The 27,264-nt window shown below is 39.6% G+C and overlaps 1 protein-coding gene across 5 annotated transcripts in view; it reads right to left on the reverse strand.

The window, feature by feature from the left end:
- LOC124270041 (innexin unc-9-like) overlaps positions 1–27,264 on the reverse strand; it is a 168,092-nt gene that overhangs the window by 62,463 nt on the left and 78,365 nt on the right. The window contains exon 1 of one of the 5 annotated variants that reach the window (XM_046705081.1): positions 26,550–26,778. The exons of 3 other annotated variants lie outside the window; for them this stretch is intronic. In XM_046705081.1, the coding sequence (XP_046561037.1) occupies positions 26,550–26,611 (62 nt within the window). In that variant the 5' untranslated portion in view covers positions 26,612–26,778. Of the gene's footprint in view, positions 1–14,320; positions 15,108–26,549; positions 26,779–27,264 lie in introns of those variants that run through there. One more of the 5 variants, XM_046705101.1, reaches the window with a different exon arrangement.

Genomic DNA, 27,264 nt, shown 5'->3' on the forward strand with positions numbered 1-27,264 from the left:
TAATGACGCGACGCTGTTTGGTGTTATTAGTGTTATTGTCACGTGACAATATTGTCACGTGAGTTGTCGAGTCAGTTAATGTCTGACGTGTAATGAGGATCCTGTATCAGTTTATCTTCTGATGTAAACAAATGTTTACGGAGCTATTTTTAGCTGTGAAAACAACGAACAAATTAACAATTCCAGTGTACACTACTAACATGATCAATTATGTGTCCACATGTTCCAGTCCATCTGAGATCAGAATGACCTGTCTGAAAGTTCCAAAACAAGCAATTAAGAAATGGAAACTGTTCTCTCACAATGTAATGATCCGGTCGATATTTGTATAAATTGTACCAGATTTAAAACTGGGCCGGGGTCACAGAACTTTGCTGTTAGAATGCGCACAATGTCAGTTAAAGGGGGATAATTCTGTTTATTTATTTACCGAAGCGCTTGTAAAAGCCTTATGTGGTTAAATTTGGATAGTTTGTATTGGGAAAATGACACAGAAACACAGAGACAATATTGTCGAATCCATTCCAGTGTTATGCAAATGATCAAGGACAAAATATATTTGATAATGGCGTCTTATCAACGATAAAATGTTTATTATATTTGTTCCGATAGAATAGCTCTCTCCTTTACACAGGACCGCCTCCGTGGTGTAGTGGTTAGAGCGTCCGCCCGGAGAGCGGAAGGTCGCGGGTTCGATCCCCGACCGCGTCACACCAAAAGACGTTAAAATATGGTACTTGTTGGTCCCTGCCTGGCGCTCGGCATTAATGGGTACAACAAGGACTGGTCGGCTCGGAGTCAGTATAATGTGTCTGAGTGGGGTATTCATGCTTCACTGCGGCATGGTATCTCAGTGGGCTAGCACTATAAAACCAGCTTAAGTCTGGGCTAGTACAAGCAGCCGCACATACACATACACACGCATGCACGTCGTCATATGAGCGAAATATTCTCAAGCACGACGTAAAACCCAATTTCACCTCACCTCACCTCCTTTACACAGATTATATGACTACACTTCGAACAATGCCGCCAAAGAGAACATTCACAGCCCGATGAGTTTATAGCTTGTTGGTAATTTCACGAAGCTGCGATCCAAGCAAGCGTGACAGTATATGTCGCAAGATTGAACCTAGATTAATATCTGTGTAGACGTAAACTGCCGAGCAAAAGTGATGATGGCTTATTATGATGCGAAACATAAGAGGGGCTCCGATTCCGATCTGTTCATTACTGGAATCATTGTGTTTTGGGATGCAGTGTTTCGGCAACAGTTTTCAGGCTAGTAACGGTTTGATTAACATTTGGGTTTGTTTTTGTCAAGTCCCATTTCCAAACTTGCCCGGCAGTTTATACAACAGGGATGAATCAAATAAAATACTTATGTTGCTGATTACATATGCATGCAAATACATGTATCCGAGTTTATTCCGAAGAGATTGTGAAGCCAGATAAATCAATTATCATCTAAGTTGCTCTGTAAGAATTATTCGTGTACGAAGTACAAGGGATAAAGAGAATGCGTGAAAAGTTGGTGTGTCTGAAACATTTTACGTGCGCTTCGCTCACTAACGGTAAACACTATTTGAACCTAAACAGTAAATAACTATTCATCTCTATTTGCACTCAACGGTATCCTCTAAGCTTATTACGTGAAGAAAGGGCACTAGGCTGAACAGCACCAAATCAATGATAATAAAACTGAACAAGTATATAACAATATCGATCAACCTTGGTGTTGAATACTGTACTGGCTCCATCAAGTTAAACACTATAGGCATTTTGATGGAGCATGACTGGTGCATTGATTGATAAGTAAAATTTAATAGAATGGAACACAGCTGATAGACTGGCTATAGTGAACCCTGTTCAAACCAAACTTCAGTACAGTATGGTCGTGAAAATAGATTTTTCGCCATTATATTATTTTGGTATTTCTTAAACATATTTTGTTAAAAACGTGGATTTTATTAAGATTAAACATCAATGTAGAATGAATACGTTATGCGGGGATTACGTATCGAAGTCTCTTCGCAGTGTCTTTGTATTTCTGTAGTTTTTAATGTTCCCAAGATTAACGGTAAATGAGTGATTACGAGACCAGTAATCGTTTTGTATTGTTTTTTTTGTTTTTGTTTGTTTGATGTTTTTTTTGTTTTTTGTTTATAATTTAACACTGCACCCATCAATATTTCAGCTATGTAACGGCGGTCTGTAAACAATCAAATTTGGACCAGACAGTGCTGAGCAGTGATTGTAATGAGCATCGATAATCAGCGAGCCTGACCACCCGATCTCGTTAGTCTCCCTTTCAGACAAGCTTGGGTTGCCGAAGACCAATTCTGAAATTGTGTGCAAAACTAACCAAGGAATTTGTCTGTCAAATTAAGTATTAGTTTGGGGGTTATATTTAGGAATTAGAAGAACATGGCTGATGCAGCAGCAAGAAGTAACGATGGAGATTGGAACCATAACATTAGCTGTCACATTAATACACACAGTGCACGAAACCAAAAGTCAATGTTTATGCGGTTATGCTTCATTGATATTCGTACACACTTGATTCCATCCGTGGCATGGTGGATAGAGGGTCCGACCAGAGAGCGGAAGGCTCCGGTTCGATACCGGACCTTGTCATACCAAAAAGACTTAAAAAGATGCTATTTGTTGTTACCCTGCCTAGTTCATCATGGGGTATGGGGACATAAGGGATGACCAGAGTCAGTAACCCGTGTCAGAGTAGGGTATTCATGTTTAGCCTCAGTATGCAATTTCAATGCACTTGGGAACTTGGTAACTATATCACTACCAGCACAAGCTCGTCAGAGTCAGTAACCTGTGTCAGAGTGGGGTATTCATGTTCCACTTCAGCATGGTATCTCAATGGACTTGGGAACAATACCACTACCAGTACAAGTTCGTCAGTCGGTAACCTGTGTCAGAGTAGGGTATTCAGTTTCAAATCAGCATGGTACCTCAATGCACTTGGGACTTGGGAACAATACCACTACCAGCACAAGCTCGTCAGAGTCAGTAACCTGTGTCAGAGTGGGGTATTCATGTTCCATTTCAGCATGGTATCTCAATGGACTTGGGAACAATGCCACTACCAGTACAAGTTCGTCAGTCAGTAACCTGTGTCAGAGTAGGGTATTCATGTTTCAAATCAGCATGGTATCTCAATGAACTTGGGAACAATACCACTACCAGTACAAGCTTGTCAGAGTCAGTAACCTGTGTCAGAGTACGGTATTCATGTTTCAAATCAGCATGGTATCTCAATGAACTTGGGACTTGGGAACTTGGGAACAATACCGCTACCAGTACAAGCTTGTCAGAGTCAGTAACCTGTGTAAGAGCAGGGTATTCATGATTAACTTCAGCATGAACTTCGGACTTGAGAACTAGGGAACCCTCTCACTCCCCGCACAACGTGTGCCGTGAGTACATACATTCACATACAAACTCACCCAATAGCTGCTGTAAGCTGTTTCGGTTTCATAAAGTAATCAACAATATTATCTGCACGGCGTGCTTCAGCCTGGCACAGATAAAAAACACTTTAAGTTCAAGGGAACGTTATCGCCAGCGAACCATCTTTGACCGTTGAAAGCTTATGCCTCGTTGACGTCATGAGAATACACCACCATTAATATTAATTCCATAGTCTAAATTGGATTTAATAATACGAAGATATACCCATCCGATTTTATTTTACGACCTATTCTGACGTCATTGCTATGATAGATAAACGTATCTTGTGTATGCTTATTGATTTCTTGTTTCATCTGTCAACACGCGTATATCTTTCTACATTAAAATACTGGTTGTTTGGTCGATATACAACATCTGTCACGCACTTGGCTTCCAGGTGCCGCAATGATATATGCAGAGTTGCGTCCCTTAGATGTGACAGAACACTATGACTACTGTCCGGTTTACCCTGATAATGTATCCAGGTACGTCAGCACCTAGACTTGCACAAGTCTCTAAGATCATAATTAATAGTTTAAAAGATAATTTCTAAATTATATAAATAACAGACTGTATTGCCCGCTTATCTAGACTTGCCTCTTTAAAGGATAGAATTACTGTTCATCCATGGGGTTAGCACTCGATACAGCCTTGGGGCAAGGCTAGTCAGCACAATACTCATCTCATGGGTTTGATCGAGGTGGATAAGGCCTAACGCCTGCATCATTTAGGTTCAGAGTACCATCGTGAAGATCCGGGTTGGAACTTGGTCTGTCATCGTAGAAACCCATGCTTTGTCGTCCGGAGAGACTATCTCTGTCTCTGAGATTACAGAAATATTACCCTGTATTAAGAATAAGACGTTATGCAACCATCCAACACACATTCTTGGTTTGTATCACATTTAGCCACCTTCAAACGATACTGAATTGTGGCCTGCAGTTTACCGGAAGAGTTCAAGGGATGAGCTGGTGGAGTATATTTTACTAACGCTTCATTGACTTGTATGTAATTAATACTCGATGTAAACGTAGTCCCAATGACCTTCATACAAATAAACAACTTGACCTTGACTAAGACAGTCCCTGCAGGTAATATTGTAACATTAAGTGGGAAACTGTTCACACAAATAGCTGAATAACCTTATACATACAGAAATATTATGAATAAATTTCCAGCCTCTGAGCACGAGTGAATAGCATATTTTAACTGTCTCGACAGACAAGAGTGAGCATTGTTTAACGCCGAAGGTACCAGACAAGCAAACTGACAACATGCACGATAAACATGCTCTCATCACACCGGCTGGGACTGATTCTTCGCAATGTACCAAATCACTGAGCCTGACTTTCGCTGAAGGGGCCGTTGTCAGCACAGGCACTACGTATATGTACCCCAGGTGCTTACACAGAAATGTACCCAACACAAATTGAAAATGCAGAATACCGAAACGTTACCCGGTCCCCATGTGAGTCCATATTCCGCAGCCCAAAACCGAAAGCGTATGCAGTTATTCCCGTTCAACTGATTGCAGGTTGTATTGTGCATCGTGAAATATTCGTAACTGTGTATGCTCGTTTCATATACTATCAAAAAAGAAACGCATAGACATTTTTATTTTGTAAAAATCTATTAATTACCTATTGTGTTCAAACAATCGTCAAAATATGTAACAAAAGTGTTTATAACATGATTTTACACAATTGCACAAGTAAAATAAACGACTTTACCTGAAAATGTTGATTTTGATGAGATTTCTAACAAGGATTAAAAAGGCATCGCCACAACGCAACAGAAGTCACCTTCCAGTTGAAATTGTGCATCAAAGAGCATGCATTGTCTGGCTGTAAAAGTCCAGATTACTTTCGGGAATCGGCATTCGTTTTGAAGGAGTTTCAAGGTCAAATCACTACGCCACGTCTTGACGCTGCGACACGGAACACCGCCATTGAAAGAATGCACGCTGGAGAGTATCAATCTTCTGTTTCCAGGCGTCTGAATGTTAGTCTGAGCACGGCTTGCAACTCGTTACAACCAAACAGGTAATTCCTATAACCGTCCCCGTACAGGCAGGTCTCGAGTCATCACTGCAGCCCAAGATCGGTACATCCGGGTACTACATTTGCGTGATTGTACTGCCACGGGTGAGAGAACAGCAGTCAGGGTGCCTGGACTTCGGAGGATATCTGGTCAAACTGTACGGAACAGGTTGAGAGAGATTGCAACATCTTATTTTCAGGGTGTCACAATAATTATGAGCATATGTATACATACGTTAAGTCGGTCGTGACTTGGGTATTGTGTGTAAACACACACACACACGCACGCACGCACATTTTCCAGAATTATCGTCGCATTTCCGGTATATGCAAAATATGACTCCACGCAGCTGGTTATTGAGTTTTCTTTTGTAATTCAGTGTTGGCCAGTTTCATTCACAGAGCGAATCACCTAGCTCAGAACGTAATATTGAATGAGTTGCTCAGACTCTGCAGTGAGTAGTTTGTCAATAATATCACAAAGTTAGCCTTTAACGTGGGCCTAAAAGAACACACAGTAACGCCGATCTTAGACTCTTGTATATTTGGTTAAAGCCGCATATGATAATACTGATAGGAAAAATTATAACACGAGCTAATCTTACATTTGAGTCCACCAACAGCGGATCCTGATTACAACGGTGTGTAACTCTTCACAAGGTACCGTGATGACTGAGATGCACTTTGTTCCCATTTGCCACACTGACCTACAGGCATTTGTCTATATTTCTAGTCAATGGAGAATTCTGTTATCAACAAAACCAATACTCGTCCCTTTTAAAAACACTGGAGACCTGTTATCTTCAGGAAATATATATTTCTAACCAGCTAATGTTCTTCAATACGCAAAATCAGAATTATATTTGGCAAGTAGATCTCTAATTAAACTGCATTTATAACCTTTTTTACAGAACATATAATGAAAAGCGTTGATAACCATCAATCATGAAAACGGTTTGAATTAAACGCAATATTTCTAATACGGCAATGTTGGGAGAGCCTTCAGCGGTGGTGCCACTAACGCTTATCTCCCTTTGATTGAGACCACCATGTCTTGATCTTGTTTTAAAAACCGGTATTATACAGGTAATCAATGCGGACCTCAACAACTTTCTGGGTGTGCAACCTGTTGCGCATATGTCAATTACTCTCAGCTGTCGCCAGTGGGGATGGTTGTGGGGCTGGGACAAGTACAGTTGTATCCCAGAATGTGCCGCTGTGTCGCTATGTAACAGCTTGTATGAAATGAAGTCACAGACAGACAGCCATTGACTGAGTGTTTGTTTATGTGTATGTGTATGTGTATGTGTGTGTCTGTGTGTGCGAGAGAGAGAGAGGGGGGGGGGGGGGAAGAATTGAGACACTGAAGTTGAGAGAGAGAGAGCGAGAGGGAGGAAGAGTGAAGTTAAACAGCGAGTAAAGTTAACGGAAGAAGGCAAAGGTAGCTATGGGGGGAGGCGGGCACAGCATAGAGAAGCTGGACACACAGTAGGACGTTGACACAGAAAGGTAGACACATTTAGGTTGACTTAGAGATCGAGGTGGACAAACAGAGGGACGTTGACAAAGAGAGACCGGCACAGATATGCGGACATAGAGAGGTGGACACACAGAGAGACGTTGACAAAGAGAGATGGACACAGATATGCGGACATAGAGAGGTTGACAAAGAGAGATGGACACAGATATGCGGACATAGAGAGGTGGACACGTTGACAAAGAGAGATTGACACAGATATGCGGACATAGAGAGGTGGACACACAGAGGGACGTTGACAAAGAGAGATGGACACAGATATGCGGACATAGAGAGGTGGACACGTTGACAAAGAGAGATGGACACAGATATGCGGACATGTTTGACAAGAGAGACACATTTAGGTTGACTTAGGATGGACACAGATACACACAGAGGGACGTTTACGGACATAGCGGACATAGAGAGGTGGACACACAGAGGGACGTTGACAAAGAGAGATGGACACAGATATGCGGACATAGAGAGGTGGACACGTTGACAAAGAGAGATGGACACAGATATGCGGACATAGAGAGGTGGACACATAGAGAGGTGGACACATAGAGGGACATTGCCACAGAAAGGTAGTCACATGTAGGTTAACTTACAGAGGTGGACACACAGAGGGACGTTGACAAAGACAGACGGACACAGATATGCGGACATAGAGAGGTGGACACACAGAAGGACGTTGACAAAGAGAGATGGACACAGATATGCGGACATAGAGAGGTGGACACATAGAGAAGCTGGACACACAGAGGGACATTGCCACAGAAAGGCAGACACATGTAGGTTAACTTAGAGAGGTGACACACAGAAGGACGTTGACAAAGACAGACGGACACAGATATGCGGACATAGAGAGGTGGACACACAGAGAAGCTGGACACACAGAGGGACGTTGACAAAGACAGACGGACACAGATAAGCGGACATAGAGAGGTGGACACACAGAGGGACGTTTACAAAGAGAGATGGACACAGATATGCGGACATAGAGAGGTGGACACGTTGACAAAGAATGATGATTACGGATATGCTGACATAGAGAGGCGGACACACAGGGGGACGTTAACAAACAGAGATGGACACATATGCTGACATAGAGAGGTGGACACAGATATGCTGACATAGAGAGGTGGAGACTGAGTAGTGGACAGAGAGATGGACGCTGACAGAGAAAGAGGGGGTGGGGTAATTAAGGGACTGTTGTGCACATAGAGAAATTGGCGTGGGATATTATCTTCGAGCACTTAACCTGTGGTTTTCGTGGTAATAGGGAGTATGTGTTTAAGGTACAAAATGTGGTATTCTATTAGTAAATTACACCGTTGCTGCAACTGCCAGAAATGTTCGATATGCCAAGACCTGGTGCACGTGAACGTAGACGTTTCATCAACGTCACCTGCCCTCCGTTATCGACCCTCACAGAGAGATTTCCCAGTACAACGCTCGACCACAGCTTACATGTGTCACTATAGATTTGAAACATAATCAAACATTGGCAATTACGATTGTCCAATATAAACCTGAACAGTATCGCCGTGTACTACAACGTAACCCACCAGGCATTTCCGAATGAATGGGCACGAGTGTCACAGGATCGAAATCAGTGACTCATTCAGTCAATGGGTGGCATGGCTGAACTGTGGTACAACCTACTGGAGGTCATCAGGTACAGACGTTAACGCTGTCATATCACGCTGTGTGAACATTTGCGGGACAATTATACGGTTGTTGTAACCTCGAGACACCGAATACGAATTACAGCCAAACTGTAGACTAACAATTAGCCTCTGAAATTAAAATATTTTACAGAAAAAAAGCTCCTAAAAAAATAAGACATAGTGAAAAGGAGCCCTGAGACTTTCTTCCCTGAAGCTGTGGAAATCTAGATTTCTTGGATATATTTGTTTCAGGGTCTGTATGACAGACTACCAAAACTGAGAGATAGGCGCTAAGAATGCTGGATATACTTTTCAAGACTCAGAGAAGGAGATAGAGAGAGAGAGAAGGGGGGGGGGGAGAGAGAGAGAGATGAAAATATGAAAACATACTATTAAGTGACAAAGGTTGTGTACATGTGCTAAATACACGTTATTATCCATACCGACAGACATACGATCAGTAAATACACCGAATACATATTATAACCCATACTAAGAGACGAATGATAACTACATGCTTTGAATACACATTATAACCCATTCCATATGTACTGGATACACAGTATAACTAATACTGAGAGACAAATGACAACTAAATTATCTGAATAGACCGATCCAGTCTGTCAATCAAAACTGGCGCATGCCTCAATTGTGGCCAATCAGCAGGCCGGGCGCGCTGTGTGGATTTGTCAGACTTATTTTCGGGGTCAAACGATGCCTCCGAAGCGATGTGCTTCGAATTACGCCATTTACACTCGCTATATTTATTACATATTGCTGCGATTTGATGTGTACCTTTAACAAAATCATTACGGTCAAGACAAAAAAAATGGAGGCGGATTAAGGAGCGCGATAGGCCTAACGATCAGTTAAATGTCTGCACCATCGTTCACGAAACCTACGTCTGCCTACTGATGAGAATTTGCACGAATTTCCACACTTTTGCACATGTGCAAAATCATTACCAATTGTTAACAACAAATAGCAGTTTAAGACTTTGCAAGTGTTATAAACACAGACAATTCTTGTAACTACAAAATTGCTTTTGCTTAACGTTTTTAGTCACTACTAGGCATTGAGTTGGTACGCCATAAAGCTCAAATGAGACAGGCGAGAAAGCCGTGACACAATGTAAACAAATCTGACGGCGATCTGATTTCGGTTAGGGTCGCCCGAAATAGCAAAACTTGTTACATGAAAGAACAATGTGGCGGATATTGTCCCCTTTCGCTCTTAGATATTCTTAAATTTGTCACACATTTTAGGATGTTTTAAGTTTCATAAGCACAATCTGAAGGCCTACAGTATCTTGTTAACAGAGCAAAATAATCGAGGAGTAATATTTTTTATTCAAACGGAAATATTGTCAGTGTCAGCAGTTGCCTATCATAGAATATCCAAGTATCAAAATTAGTTCATATGAGTGCCTATAAAACCATGCTTTAAATATTTCAGAATTTTTATAAAGAGATGCATGGGACTTTGAACTGAATTACCTTCCTCCATGTTGATCGAATACGAAAACTATGTGAGAAGAATAGTGACTTTCTGGAGTATTGGACGGAGTGAAATAAAGTGTATATCTTAATTACGAGAACATTATTTGAAGTTTTGTTACAACATCAATTATTCACATATATTGGTACATTTTAGGAGTAATATTACAACTGTCATTTTGATTAATACACTGGAAATGATAGCAAGGTATGTTTTAAGAAACTTGCATTGTTTAGTAAACGTGGAAGGGTAATAAAATAAATAATAATCTAATCAATAATAAATAATTATTTAATTGGTTGACATATCAGATTCTTACGGTATGATTTTAAGGCAGAACTAGGCAAACAAACACTATACATATCATGGCAGTTCAATCACTTGGTATTAACTTAGTTTCTTGGCTCAAGCTTTTAGATGTTTTTTTTAAATACTATATTTACTAATAAGATAATTCTGAAAGTGATTGCTAGTATCATAACTCATTAAAGTTATATCAACATCCAGAGAATTTGAAAAAGCAAAGGCTACGTTTTGGTCAAACCCTGGACAGGCATTATCCAGTCCTTGAATAGAATAACTGTTCAAACGGTTCATGTAACGAAATAAATATTGAAACATATATTTAACCCATGTTTGATGTAATTCTTCTGATAAATCATCACTATTGTTTAGGAGGTTACTAGTATTTGAAGACTGAGCCAAAGCTAGTGTTTATTAAAATGTTTGTTCTGGACAAATTGTTGAAGGTTTGTTGATGGTTATTTGGAAAATGAGTTTCATATTAAATTGCACACTGGTTTGTAGGAGTTGAACGCTTCAGGACATTTTCATGTGTGTTTTCCTGAACCTTTGTTATGACTTTTACCAAATTTTGAATCAACTTTACTATAATTTTTATGTCAATAGTAAGTATCTCAGAAAAGGAAATAGATCAAAGTCAGTGTTATGTCGTCAATATGTAATTGTATTGACTAAAAGCTTTGAACATAGGATATATTCTTTGCACCTTATTTACACTAGTAGTTAGCAGTTAAACATCTCTGATGAAAAAAACAATACATTTGTATTTTGTGTAACATTCTATTTCAATGCTAGTTACTTGTTCGGATAACTGTGGATCCCCTGTTCAAAGATTTTGCATCACATGTTTCCTATTTCTGGAAGATGGGTCAGTGTACAGGTGCAAACTGTATCTTGGATCTTCTTTGTCTTCAGGTGCTGTGACATACCTGTACATAAACGCTGGCAGTTCATGAAGTCCAGTATTGTGGAAGTTTGTATGTAAATTAGGATTCCACAACAAAGTACATACAGCAAGATAAAATGGAAATGATGATTAAAACATTGATTTCCTTATATTCAGTGTCATATTATCATGGTGTACAGATTTTGAAGAGGGAAACTTTACTGAGAATTGCTGCATATCAGCTGTTGAATATTTGCTTCTGGGTATGTCCAGATACGACCATGGAAACATACTGTTTACAAGCCCAATTTCCTTATTATGTGTTATGCTGTGATTGATTTGTTTACATTAATTATATACAGACAAATAAGGTGCACGAAGTAGTAGATGGGAAATATTTTCTGCTTAATTCATAAAGATAGAAACCCATGTTTTCAGATTATTGAACTAAATTTGAACGCCAACGGATAACTACAAGTAACGGCGCCATGCGCAGTGCTGATAATCTATTTATAGATACCGAAACGATCTGCAACATGAACATGTGGTTGTGTTCACGGTTTTTATAAAATTATAAAACCCAAACAACAAAATTCAGTTATCCTTCCCCTGCTAATATCTGTGACGGAGGTGAATTGCCAGATAGATTAATTGATTCGAAAGAAATTACGCTTCCTACAGTCTCAGCAGCTGGTCGAGACGATTTTTCATCGGGCAGGTAACTCATTTTCACTCGCCATTTGCAATCTACCAGCTAAAATATATTAAAAATCACATACGTATAACTTGCCTCTTTAAATAAAATTCACAAACGACGGATACCAAAGTATCACAAGCAGAATTCATCAACAACGTTCGCAATCACGTACGTTTCGCCGGCGGTGACGCCATTGTGATTTGTCAGTGGTTGTCCCCCCTAACGTCAAAAACGAAGTGGGCGGGGTCTGGATCGGTCTATACATATTATAACCCTTACTGACAGACAAACGATAAATAATATATTGAATAGACATTATACTGGATACACAGTGTAACCCATACTAAGAGACAAATGACAACTAAATTCTCTGAATACACATTGTAACCCGTACCGTACTGAGAGACAAACGATAAATATATAATATACTGAATAGACATGTACATCATAACCCACACTAAGAGACGCGCGATAAATAAATGTTCTGAATACACATTATAACCCGTTCTGAGAGACAGTCGATAACGAAATGCACTGAATACACAGTATAACTAATACTGAGAGACAAATGGCAACTAAATTCCCTGAATACACATTATATCCCGTGCTGAGAGACAAACGAAAAATATATGATATACTGCAAACGGATTATAACCCATACTAAGAGAGAAACGGTAAAAATGTGTACTGAATGCACATTATAACTAATACTAAGAGACGGATGACAACTACGTGCTCTGAATACACATTAGAACTAATACTGAATGACAAATGATAACGAAATACAAACCCCAATTCCACACTTCGAACAAACGATATTACACAAACATTCTTTTCTTTGAACAGGGAGACAAAAATGTACTACATGCATGCCCCGACACTATACGGAGAGTCAAAACGTCAACATTCATTAGTTTACACTGAGGCAAATACAACGGTATGGCATTACTAATCAGACTGGTCAGTGAACATCTGTATACCCAATAGATAAACAAGAACATGTTTACACCCATCCCATCCATACGTTACAAACTGTACAATCGCTTAATATAGGCCATGAAGCATTTAACTGATTATGAGAGACAACCGTTTAGCTCATACACATACTGTCATGCAAACGCTTAGGCTAAAACACACATCGTACTGAGTGAGAGAGTGAGTGAGAATGGTCTTACGGATTTTAGCAATATTCCAGCAATATCACGGCGGGGGAAACCAGAAATGGACTTCGCACATACTACCCATGTTGGGAATTGAACCTGGGTCTTCGACTTGACGAGCGAAAGCTTTAACCACTAGGCTACCCTACCTCTTCGTACTGAGAGACAAACGTTTACATAAACACCTGCCCACAATATCTGATACAACCTTTGTAAACCCGACCATAAAATAACACAAAGACACCAATTTGATCAATTCTTCAATAATTGGATATAGACAGTCGTATTCTATTCTGAGAGACAACGCTAAGTAGTGCATTTCCATAGAGATGTCTTCACGGAAGTAACACGAGTTCAGTCACGAATAAAACACCTCATGTCTACAAAAACCTTTCCTCTGTCAACCCATGTTAATCCCAAACCACGTTTTGGCCTTGGCCTCATAAACACCTATCAACCTTGAGGGTTCTTTAAGGCATTAGTACAGATACATTATTATTCAAGTCAGAAAATACTAGCTGTGTTCATCGCGGGCCATGTGGTGGTATGTTTCACATTAAAATGTATGCATGGCTACACTTGAAACGAACCAGATTGAATATCAGTGTACACAACAATGAGCTTGACATTACTATGATCTGTGTCCAATGTGTTCAATACAATTATTAATTATGTATGCACATGTACAAGTGTTTTTCTCTGATGCATATGGGCACACAAACGTTGTCGTTACATATGAGTGAAAACACGATAGAGAGCCATCCACTTAAACGGTGCAAGAGAGGATTCTGTTTTGTAAATAAACATCGCTTAGAAGATATTATCGGCGGCAACCTAAGCTTATTCCTAACTTCCGCAACCTATACATTCTCGACCTGCGTTACTCATGCATTGGAAACACAACACGGACTATTTCCGATACTTTCCTTAAATAGTATTACCTCTTGAAATGCCAAATCTTCGAACAATGTACCACTGCATGTTTGGAAATGGTTAGAGTGAACTTGAGGTCATCAAGTCTGAAAGTATGTGTATGTAATTTGTACAACTCCAGAGTAGTAAGGTAAGTACTTACATAAACACCATCCTGCTGGTCTAACGGTAAATCCAAGTGTTTTCCCATTCAGTAATCCCTGAGATGTCGTGAAGTCGGTTCCACGTGTTGTACCCCAACACTCCAGACAGCTTAACAGGCGGTGTACCTATTTTCTGTGTGATCTTTGTGATCTGTAGGACTTTGTATCAACTACAGATGACGATATCCCTAATTCATTAAGGTTCCTTTTCGTTCAGATCTGTATCTGCGTGACATACGTTACTCCGTTTGGTCACCTTGATTTGACAGAGTTTGATTCATCTACAAAACCGAGAATCATTTGGAAGACAAATGTTTAGAGTATCCATTCAGAAGCACATTCTCTTCAAAACACAGTACGTTGTCTTTCCAAGAGAAGAGAGTCATGCTTGTCCACTTGTTACACATTTCAACATGATGACCTCCACGTATCGATGTCCAATACACCTGATTGTAAATTACATCCCGACATCGGCGAAGATAAATGACATAGCAAGCTCCTACTGGTTGCTGGAACGAGAACAGTTGTCAGAAATGTCACTCCCTTTAAGTCCGTACTTTCAATTAAGCCCGCGACAGCCGTTTAGCCACTGGTCTCATAAAAGCCACCGAAAAATAATCGATCCATTCAAAATAGTCCGCGGTCACAGAAAGCGATATTGTTAATGGTGCACAAAACAGTAGCTCGATACACTATTCTCGTAAATTGTTCTCTCAGAGATGAGAACCATTTTACGTAACGGTTTCTTCCACCGAGTCACATATTCACAGTTTGGACCAGCTACAGAACACAGAGGCGAGACCCGTATTCACGTGTTCAAAGTGCAGGTGATTGTGTTGACAAGTGTTAAAGTCAATGCAAATAGAGTCCAAATCCTACAGGATCTTTGCAGCAGATGGGAAGGTATCACGTTTTGAAAGGCCGATGCATCAGTTTTACTTGACTGCTCAAGGCCTCTGCTCTCATTAATAGAACACTGCACAGGCCAAAATACTCGTCATGGGTTATCGTTATTTATACAAGATCCATGCTTACGGCATACATTATTAAATCAGTGTACAGGTGATGCGCGGCCTATCTTATCACGTGGTGGTATGCAACGATCCTTTGAGACTTAATAATTATGTCAGTTTTTGCAATGTTATAGAATACTCCACGTCGTTGACTTTCATCCATTTGATGACGTGCTGGAAACGCTTATTGACAAAGGTTTTGGAATACGACATCGGTGTTTAACTTAATAATAGATGATGCTTTGAGATGAAGTGAATTAAACTGAAATGGCACCTTCAGCACCATTGGTATGAGATCACACATTCGCAATAATACTGAACAAGACGACAAACGCATGCATATGGTTCCCGAGCTTAAGGAAATCAATAATATCACACTGCATTTCCACTTCATGTATGTACACAAGAGGCTATCATAGTGGAACAAATTACAACGTTTCTGGAGGTTCTGGTATCATCTCCTAATCTTCATTTACGTCATAGAGGCATTAAGCTTCCTTGCTTGGACTTCCGACAGCACAAATAACTCCGTCAATACTGATATTGCTTGTATTGTAGCCTCTCGATAGCTGAACAAACATCAACACAGCTGACCGGTCAAAGAATTAACACGTCAATATATACCTCACAACGGAGGCCTTAGGAGGACTTGTCGATAGTAACAACACACACACAAACACAGGAGCAATTCACAGCTGCTATCACTGAACCAGATTCTAGACGGCGTTAGTTAAGATGTCCAATCCTCGGTATCACTGATTATGTTATCCAGAGTGAACATCCCACTGTTTGCACTGAGTAACTGTCCCCCCTGAGAAGAAGACCGTTATAGCTGCTCTTGGTCGTATCGTCCAATTAATCCAGTCCAGGAAGCCAAGCGTCTCCAGACGGAGCTCAGACGCGCATCTGTTACCGTTTCTAAACCAAGGAAATCTGCACAGTTGTGTGCATCGCATGAGGCTGTGTCTTCCGAGGCGCCCGTATCGGTTTTCAAGACAGTATCGTTTTACAGAGTTCTGCGATCTTCAGCATCTGACGACAGGTCTGGGAGGCATCCTCTTGATGTATCACGGCTTTGGCCTAATGCTGGTGATGGGTAGAAATAGGCCACACCTGTATATCTACTTTGCCTAATGCTTCAGGCAGCCGCATATGAATAATAATATCATAGCTTTCATAACGTTGTTATAATGTTGTTATATCATCAGTGGGTTGTTATTTTGTGATGAAGATTCTAATAGAAGTAGTGAATTATTGGGATTATCAATAGTCACGATTTGCCGATGATTCAACTTGGGATACTCTTGAAAGCATTTGAGGAAAGGCAGGGCAGGGCCTGTTTTTAATTTTCGCGAATACCTGGTCTCATAATTGATTTTTATACAACCATTCATATATTATTCACCGTTATTTTATTTATTATGTCCCATGGAATCTCTTCCAGTATTTATTTGAGACTGAATATGTATTTGCGGTGACGATCTGTGTTGTTAGAACGTTCCTATATTGTAATGTATTGTAGTGTTCTGTGGTGGAGCGGAGACGAGTGGAGTGTAGTGTAGTGTAGCGTAGTGTAGTGTAGTGTAGTGTAGTGTAGTGTAGTGTAGTGTAGTGTAGTGTAGTGTAGCTTTAGTATAGTGTGGTGTAGTGTAAGCTTAGTTTAGTTCAGTTTAGTTTAGTGTATATTTAGTGTAGTGTAGTCTAGTTAAGCTTTAGTGTAGTGTAGTTAAGCTTTAGTGTAGTGTAGTTAAGCTTTAGTGTAGTGTAGTTAAGCTTTAGTGTAGTATGGTGTGGTGCAAGCTTAGTGTACATTTAGTGTAGTGCAGTGTACATGTAGTGTAGCTTGGCGTGGCGTGGCCTGGCGTGGACTGGCGTTTCTCGGCGTGGACTGGCGTTGCGTGGCGTGGCGTGGTGTGGCGTGGCGTGGCGTGGCGTGGCGTGGCGTGAAGTGTAGTGTGGCGTGGCGTGTCCTGTAGTGTAGTGTAGTGTAGTGTAGTGTAATGTAGTGTTACATCAATATGAAGTAGGCTATAATTATTTATGCAGTATTTAGACTACCATTCCTTGTCAACATCATCGTATTATTTCATTGCAAATTCAACAGTAAGTATACAAACCTTTAATATCTGTGTTAAAAATATTACTACAATGCACATTGTGATAAATTGAACGGTTCTTTTAAGCTATGTAGCAATGCTGAACATAAACGGCTATATTATATATAATTGGATGACATCATGACTGAGATTAAATTACAGACCTGGTATCAAGTTCGTAAACGCGAATTTAACAGTGCATATTTGTTTGAACACGTCCCTTGTAAAATATTCCGATTTTTTGTCCAATCTAATGAACATATGGCAAGAAACTTTAAAAATGCTATACGGTAATATTAAACGAAGCGTTTGATTGGAACCAGCAGAACAGAAGCTAATAATGTAATATGGGCGTGTCCATCAAATGGGTCGCACGCTGGGAATTGAGAAACAAAACGCGCATCTAAATAAGTAATTCACCGCTTCCAGTGTTCTATCCGATTACAATTCCGTATTGCCCATAGGCTAAAATTAGGCGGGTTATTGCACCACGTCAGATGAGCAATAGGAAGCAGCGGGGCTTTTGTTCACACGTGATCGACACACCACATGGTGAGCGACATGGGTGCTGATCTGAGTAGCTGGTGAGGTAATATTAGCACATAATGTAATATTACATGAACAGGGAAAATATGATTGGTCGTAGCGGATATTTTGAGTTTCCTTCGTCTGTGGCACTTTGTGTCTATATTAAAGCTACTCTATCCATCAGATTTCAATGATCAAACAATAGGCATTATCATTAATGCATTGACATGCATTGTAAGCTAATGCGCCTCAAGAGGCCGTATTAAAGTGAAAGTAGACTTTATCATGCAACGTCTAACTAACCATGTTCATTGATAGGTCCAGGGATTATATTTTATCTGTTTAGTTTTGGTCTGTGAACCAGAAGGAAATGCGTTGTTTATTGCTTTGTATTCTATGCGCGTCTGGAGACCGTATTAAAGTAAAAGTACCTTTTATCATGCAAAATCTAACTGACCATGTTTATTGATAGGTTGTTGTATCACAGTTTAGTTTTGGTCTGTAAACCAGAAGGAAATATATTGTACCATGATATATCATCTATAAAACGTTAGAGAATACAAGTGAGCAGTCTCGATAGTTGACTGAATCAGATTTGATTTAAAAAACAAAATAGTGGTGAAACCCTATGTTAATGAATCACTGATAAAAGTAATGACAACAGGTGTTCGAGAACAGTGTAAGCTGCACCCACCTATCCTACATCAAACATGTTTGCCACTGACAACGGTAAACGGTAACTAAAATATTTGGTTTAAATTAGTCTTTCAAGTACACACACACACACACACACACACACACACACACACACACACACACACACACACACACACACACACACACACACACACACACACACACACACACACCTTCTTTATAACCATCAGATTTCTTTCAGAATACAATAAACTCTCGCCAAATGGTAGTGCAAGGGATATATCGAGATATCCGTAATTTGAGTAAAGCGTAGCGTCTAAATCGAGCAAGACACAATAAAATAGTAAACTTAAAATATATTATTTTATATTGTCCGATTGGACCTTCATAGTTCGAAATACAATCGTCTTAAACTAAATATCGAGTAACTGGAGTTCGAGACAACGATGCTTTACTGTATTTTCACTTAAAAATATCGACAAGCATTCCATCTCCCTCCCTCGAGTGGCTGATGCCGAGGAACAAGTCCCGTGGCCGATGATGAGGAAGTTCACCACTTCCTCGGCAACGCTCAAGCAGATCCCCTCACCCTGGCGAATCAAGGTCCCCCGGCCTACTGATGCCTCCTGCCCCACACATGGCAGACATCGGAGCACATATATACACGAGGAAAGTTCACGCCGGCGTCCCCGACATCTCCACGTAAAGCCCACTCGACCGTGACATCGCGTTTCGGTGTTCTCCAAATGGCAGTCGGGTTGCCCTGGCTGTAAGTGATACCTCAAGACCGTGTTTGCAGACATACACTCGAGTATTGAACTTATGGACTCGTGTTTTCCATTATGGAGCAACACCGTGTGTAATAGTACGGATGCATGTTGCAGGTTTACTAAAACATATGCATTGTTTGTATAGCAGAAATGGGTGTTTTGCTAAGAAGCATAAAATATGCATGTTGTGTCGAGCCACGAGTATTGTGTTATAAATCTTCACTGGTTCTTCACGAATATACCGCTCTGTGGATAGTAAACGTACCCAACGACTGCACTACCAAACCGTACTTATGGGCAGACAAAAACATAAAATAACATTAAAGTTTATTATTTTTTGGCATTTTATCCCATAACTGGACATGACATATAATATGCTTTTGAAAGGGGATCCGTAAGAAACAGTACGTCCTCGTATGTCAATCCCTGATCTGACTTTGGACATAACGAACTCGAACGGACAAAACTTAATTCGTCAGATCCAAAGTTCGGGAATGACTCACAGTAAGTCTTTTTTCAAATATGTATTAATTTCATTACAACCGATTTCGAAATAAGCGGTGTTCCATGCATAATGCATGTATTGGTCACCATGTGTTCTATTACATCATTGTCATATGTGACGCATTTCTTTCTGGTTTAGTTCAACATACATTGTATGTATCTATATCATGAACGAAAAGACGTTGCTGACACATTTGCCTAAAGCGAATTGGATGAAAATTCCAGTATCTCTGGCAACAGACTTGGGACTTCGGCACCAAATTGGTAGGCACCTAAAACCTGCATCATTTACTGCTTTTCTCCCAAATGAAGCTGGTACACCTTTATGTAACTAAAACACTGTTGAAAGCGACATTAAACCAAAATCACCCCCTCAGTATGTTCCGCTGGACTTGCCTGCTTGATACTACAGGTGAGAACAAAAAGTAATGATGAAACTGGGTCCCTCACGGGTTCTTTTCGGATCACAGGTAGGTTTACTTTGTATCATATCACATACCACGCATGCGTAACATAACGGGATCGTAATTAGCCAATCCAGGCTCGCGATTCCGGAACTAATGATGTCAAATGCCACATGTGTGACGGTGCAAATTCCTGAGTGCAACTATAAGGCAACAACAAACAGGTGACGCACCTTGAACCATGCTATCGTGTAGCGCAGGGTTTCCCTTGTGCCCTTTACGTCTACTTTTCTGTGTGTTCATTCTTATCTTTTCTTACCATGCAAATGTTTTGACTAGAAATATGTCCAAGAACGAATAAATAATCATCTTTGACTTGGACATGAATATCCTTTTTGCGAACACCTGTGACATCACTGGTTCTCAGAGATCCATTCATAACATTTTCAGCACTTCTTACACATTTTACCACTGAAGATCCGGGTTAGAAGTGATCTTCAGTAACCCATGCTTGTCGTAAGAGGCGACTAACGGGATCGGGTGGTCAGGTTCGCTGACTTGGTTGACACATGTCATCGTATCCAAGTTGCGTAGATCGATGCTCATGCTGTTGATCACCGAATTGTCTGTTCCAGACTCGATTATTTACACACCGTCGTCATATAGCTTTTCCAGACTATTACTGAGTGCGGCGTAAAACTAAACTAACCCACTCACTTATGCCCAATGCAACGTATCTTTTTCCGCGGAAAATCATCGAGACTGGTTATTCTCTGGCGTATATGTTCTATATTTACTCAGTTATCAATTTTATTTACCTACTGATGGATGGACGACCTTACACGAAACCGGATAGTGTAGAGCTGTGTAAATATGTCGGTATGTCCTGATCCAAGGTTAAGATATCGCATACCTTAAAAGAACTACAGACACACTAAAACACTTATGAAAAGAGTTGGAGCGTATGGGCGTAAACGTTCTATCAAAGCCAAAGTAACACCTGAGGTGCTAGATGATTCATATAAAACATGATATGAAACAAGATATTCATCAGTTATGACCTATAACCTTCAAAAGAAGTAGATTAATCATTCAATAAACGTACCATAAATCGTCACCGTTTGCTAGAAGTACAACACCTTTTCATCGTTTAATGAAGCTCAGGTTTATAACGGTACTCATAACTGAGATTTACGTGACATGTTCCTTCATAACTCAAGACATCAGAGCTGTTCAACAATATTAAAAATATATAGGCTCCTTAAAAATAATCACGATATCAACTCTTGAAAACGAGTTTTCGTCATAAAAAACACCACGTTCAGGTAGCTTAAGACTAACATCTACTCTCTGAAATGAACATATTTTACAGAAAAAAATGTTTTTATATTATGTAAATAAAAAACAATAAAAAGGAATTCAGAGACTTCCTCCATTTTCCGAAACTGCGGTAAACTAGACTTGCCACACATTAAAACTTTGAGAGGCATGCAGAAGTTGGGACAGAAAGAAAGGGTAACACTATATGGAACAATTTTTATTGCAGTGAGAGTCGATAACGGTGTTAGAACCTACACCGAAACGTCGCTCTCACTACAATAAAGAAGTTGTTCATCCATATATTGTTATCCTTCCTTACTGACTCACATTCTAGACTTACATGAGCTCCATTAGGTATATTTGTTTCAGGGTCGGTATGACAGACTAAGGCAGCATCTGCCACCGTTCCTTATAGTAGTGTAACCCTAGAGTATGAGCAATGTTAGCTGGGGGTGTATCATAACGGTAATCACCTCTCTCCACCCACGCCACGCACACCTTAGCGTAGTCCGGGGGATTTTGCAAGACATTATCTATGGTATTGAAACCATCTGACATCGCTATCACAGGGTTATTGAGTGTGTACTCGGGGAAGGTCAGGGGCAACGTCTACCATTCTGTGTCATCATTCATAATGCATAGGGTTCAGTGTGACAAGGGAGGCGCAACTATTGTACTTAACGTCATAATTGGTGAATGGGACAATGCGTTGTGCAATGAACATGTATAATTATTGATTGCAATATGTATAATACATTGTTGTGTGTGAGAGAGAGAGGGAGACAGAGAGAGAGAGACAGAGAGTGTGTGTGATATCATATGAATAAATATTCGTGTGTGAATTATGTACATTCGCGATTCAGTGCCCATTGAGATCATGTGTTATTTTTAGAAGAATTTTTGGTGGAAATCAACATGATTGTAGAGAATGTGTTGAGAATGGTCTCTCTCCTCTGTTCTCTGCTCTCTCTCTCTCTCTCTCTCTCTCTCTCTCTCTCTCTCTCTCTCTCTCTCTCTCTCTCTCTCTCTCTATTTCTCACTATATATTATAAGTTTTTATAAAAGTAAGTAATCAGACGAAATGGTAAACTGCATATTTCATCACCCGTAAAGCTCCCTGACTCTTCTCTCCCCATCTCCTTCCCTCCCCTTTTCTCTCCCTCAGTCTCTCTTCCTCTCTCTCCCTCTTTCGTTCTTTCTCCCCTGCCCCCCCTCTCTCCTGACTTTACACGTCAATATTAAGGAACATGTTATACAATATACATGTTTTCTCCTCATGGACTGGACTGACTGACTGTATATCTATCATGCTCTTAGATGCTGCATTGCCTACCCCCATTGATAACACAGGTTCTTCATCAAGGCAATAGTTGATTTCCCTACATATCTACACCACGACACCCTAATGCACCACCTGTCACCCCAAACTGACGCTCCATGTGAGAATGGGTTATCTCTGTTTGATAGCAAACCTGAAATAGGCACTCACTCATGTCGATACACGGTACATGTTGTTGATTGCTGTCATACGTGACACGAACACGTGGTGCAACAGCTCCACGACACCATATACTGCGGAACACGATATATCTACATCTGTTTGATGGTCATAGGTCAAAGGATTGGACATTGCAGGTGTAGCCACCTTTATGTCGACTTTCTTAAGTCAAAGTAATTCACTTTTTCTCGAATATAAAGAAACTAATAAAAATTTGAGCACATCCGGAGTGTAAGATGAGGTTTAGGTGCTTAGGTGCTTTGCAGTATATGTCAGCATCTATACCTAATAGCTGGCTCTGTCATGATAGAGTTTAGATATCATAGTTCGTGTAGGTACCACCTTATATGACTCGACAGATTATTAGATACCATGAAGGTACAATATGATCTCTCGCAGATTGTCAGATACCATTAAGGTACCATATGATCTCTCGCAGATTGTTAGATACCATGAAGGTACCAATATGATCTCTCGCAGATTGTTAGATACCATGAAGGTACCAATATGATCTCTCGCAGATTGTTAGATACCATGAAGGTACCAATATGATCTCTCGCAGATTGTACCAATATGATCTCAGATTGTTAGATACCATGAAGGTACCAATATGATCTCGCAGTTATACCATGAAGGTACCAATATGATCTCTCGCAGATTGTTAGATACCATGAAGGTACCATGAAGGTTAGATACCATGAAGGTACCAATATGATCTCGCAGATTGTTAGATACCATGAAGGTACTGATCTCTCGCAGATTGTTAGATACCATGAAGGTACCAATATGATCTCTCGCAGATTGTTAGATACCATGAAGGTACCAATATGATCTCTCGCAGATTGTTAGATACCATGAAGGTACCAATATGATCTCTCGCAGATTGTTAGATACCATGAAGGTACCAATATGATCTCTCCATGAAGGTACCAATATGATCTCTCGCAGATTGTTAGATACCATGAAGGTACAATATGATCTCTCGCAGATTGTTAGATACCATGAAGGTACCAATATGATCTCTCGCAGATTGTTAGATACCATGAAGGTACCAATATGATCTCTCGCAGATTGTTAGATACCATGATATGAATTGTTAGATACCATGAAGGTACCAATATGATCTCTCGCAGATTGTTAGATACCATGAAGGTACCAATATGATCTCTCGCTACCATGTTCTCTCGCAGATTGTTAGATACCATGAAGGTACCAATATGATCTCTCGCAGATTGTTAGATACCATGAAGGTACCAATATCTCTCGTAGATTGTCAGATACATACAGATTCAGGCGTTTTATATGAAACTATGGCTGAGATCCACGGGAATTTCAAAGCGATCATATATGATACAGTAGGTATCATTGTGATCATATGAGATGGACATAAGTTACAAACTTTCAATATTTTCACTTTCATTTCTTCCAGATGTGAGTGAGTGAGTTAAGATTTAAAATCACATCGGCAATATCCAGATGTGAGGGTTAACAAAATATGTTAAGGTACATTTTTAGTATGGTTTACCTCAATTCATATTTGACCGAAATATTTTGGGCTTTAAATCGTTATCATCATTACCAGTAGTAGTAGTAGTAGTAGTAGTAGTAGTAGTAGTAGTAGTAGTAGTAGTAGTAGTAGTAGTAGCAGCAGCAGCATTAGTATCAGTATTAGTATTAGTAGTTGTTGTTGTAGTCGGTGGTAGTAAAAATAGTATTAGTTGCAGCAGCAGTAGCAATAGAAACAGCAGTGCATCGTGGTAGTTGTCAACGTATATATAAGTACATGTAGGTACGCGAAATAGATTTAAGCGTTGAAATCCATATCGCCCTTGATGGGGTCGCGAACATATACATGAACACATCTAAATCAGGAATACATAGACTGCCAAAGATGAGTGTAAGAACGCAGACGTAAATCATTTACAAAATGAAAAACAAATAAAATATACGCTGCAAGCAATCATCGCCCAATAATATCTATGCTCAGTCAGGTACAAACTGTTTTGCTCCAACCGCGAAAATGGTGTTTCGGTAATGCCTTATCACAGATAGCTCGTGGTGTCAGACATATTCAGAGGGTTGTGCAGTAATAAACGATGATGAAGCATGTTCGAAGGAGAAACTGTCGGAAAAGTTGTCATTTCATGCCAGTGACACGCTCGTTCTAGATTTATTAACCTTCACATAACCCCCATCAGTTGGACAAGCCGCGCTCAGATAACATTAACACAGACCATTTGAAAGGAAACATCATCCTAGCCTCTGCAAAACTGTATGATATATTGAATGTTAACATTTTCATTTCTATTACCATAAAATTGCGTAGAATATTGCATATCCTATATTGTACAGTCTATTTGATTACATATGATACATACATGTACATATATAAGAGCACGTTTCAACGATTCCTTCATTTTGATATACAGAATACACGAAGCGGAACTGGAATGCTGCTCTGCCACTTTAGCGTATGATGCCAATTGTCATGATAATAATAATCAAATAGCTACAGGCTCATGTGATGATAGAAGCTGCCACACACTGAACCTAAATGTAGTAATTGATTTTTTACGCAAAGCAATTACACAAACCGTTGCATGTGATCTTATATGGCCACCACAAAACGTGTTTACTCGCATCGTTCCAAATATCGATTCCAATGTTCATTATACAATGCTGCATATAAACTCCCATGTATGTGTACAATTTAGTACATGCATCGATTTTTGAGATCAGGTAGTTGGTACTTATAACTATCCCTACGTCAGTTACGAATGAATAATTATCAAAAACCTTTGTTGATAATTTCATTCATCAGCAGTCAGATTATTACGTCAAAGTTTAAAAAGTAACGGCAATATGTCACAGTAATCGTTGTAGCCTTTCTAACGCCACGTGGCCTTGCATAAATTAAATATGTTGATGCATGTTTCAACATTTTATGTCAGCTGAATTGTAAATGTATGGCCAAACACTTTGACAACGTGATAATCAATGACACTGATATGTCAATCTGTTAAATATTAAATAAAATTTCAAGACATATTTTAAATATTCTTCATTTAAGAAACATAAAATACAACACCAATGGCCAATGAAATCTGTCTGGTAACTTTGGACAGATTCCCTCTGTTAATGATAAGATAGAAGAACTTAGGTGCAAGAAATATCCTAAGACGTTGCCTGTGGTGACTCATTATGAAGTGTATCTCTGTTACTTTGGGATTTTTGTGTGTGAAAATGTGTTTTCAGAAATATCCCTTCAACTCTGAAACACAGACTTCAAACCATCACTCAAGTCCAAACCAGTTGTCAAAATGTTAGCCCGATAAACACACAATCACAAGTGAGATTAATGATTGACAACTGCTACAAATTAGTACACCTTATTCATTTGTACAAAAATACAAGGATTAATAGAAAAAAGTTGTTTACCTGAAAAGAAGCCTACGCATGACAAACTGTATCGAGTGACACACACTGAGAGATTCCGCCATTTTCAAATGTCATGTGACTTCTTCAAAGCGTAATATTACTTGGTTAAACAGCTGGACCTCTATGACCACTGTCACGGACAACGGATGGGTACAGTATAATGTCACACACGAACCTCATATTCCGTATTTGCCTCAGGAACAATTTCAGAAACTGTAATAACCAGTTCATTTAGTAACTAATTATGTTACCGACATGCCAATGAGGAAAAACGAAGAGCCAGTTAAAAGCCCTTACTGTGCATTATATAGCAATTTCAAATAGAGAAAGCTTGTATCTAGTTTTATAATGAACACTTGACGATGAAATCATGGATATGGAACAACCATTTGTATTGGCTTTGGATGTGCTATGAGCACATTTATATTTTCATTTCTGGATCATAACAGACACATAATCATTACACAATTATAATGAATATGTGATGGCTATGTAAATTACGATGTGAATATGTCATGCATAGCATTGGTATTAACCTAGAATATTTGCTACAGTGTCAACATTTGCTTACAGAAGACTATATACAGAAAGCAGAGAAGGGCTGGTATCGATACAGGACACAAAAATTCTTTCATTCTGGAAAATTGAAAAAACATTTACAATCTGTGTTGTTATTTGTGTTGTCAGAGATACTTTATTTAGTTGTCAGAGATAC

The sequence above is a fragment of the Haliotis rubra genome, unplaced genomic scaffold (genome assembly GCF_003918875.1).
Source record: "Haliotis rubra isolate DU_JTF1 unplaced genomic scaffold, ASM391887v1 Scf102, whole genome shotgun sequence".
Lineage (NCBI taxonomy): Eukaryota > Metazoa > Mollusca > Gastropoda > Lepetellida > Haliotidae > Haliotis > Haliotis rubra.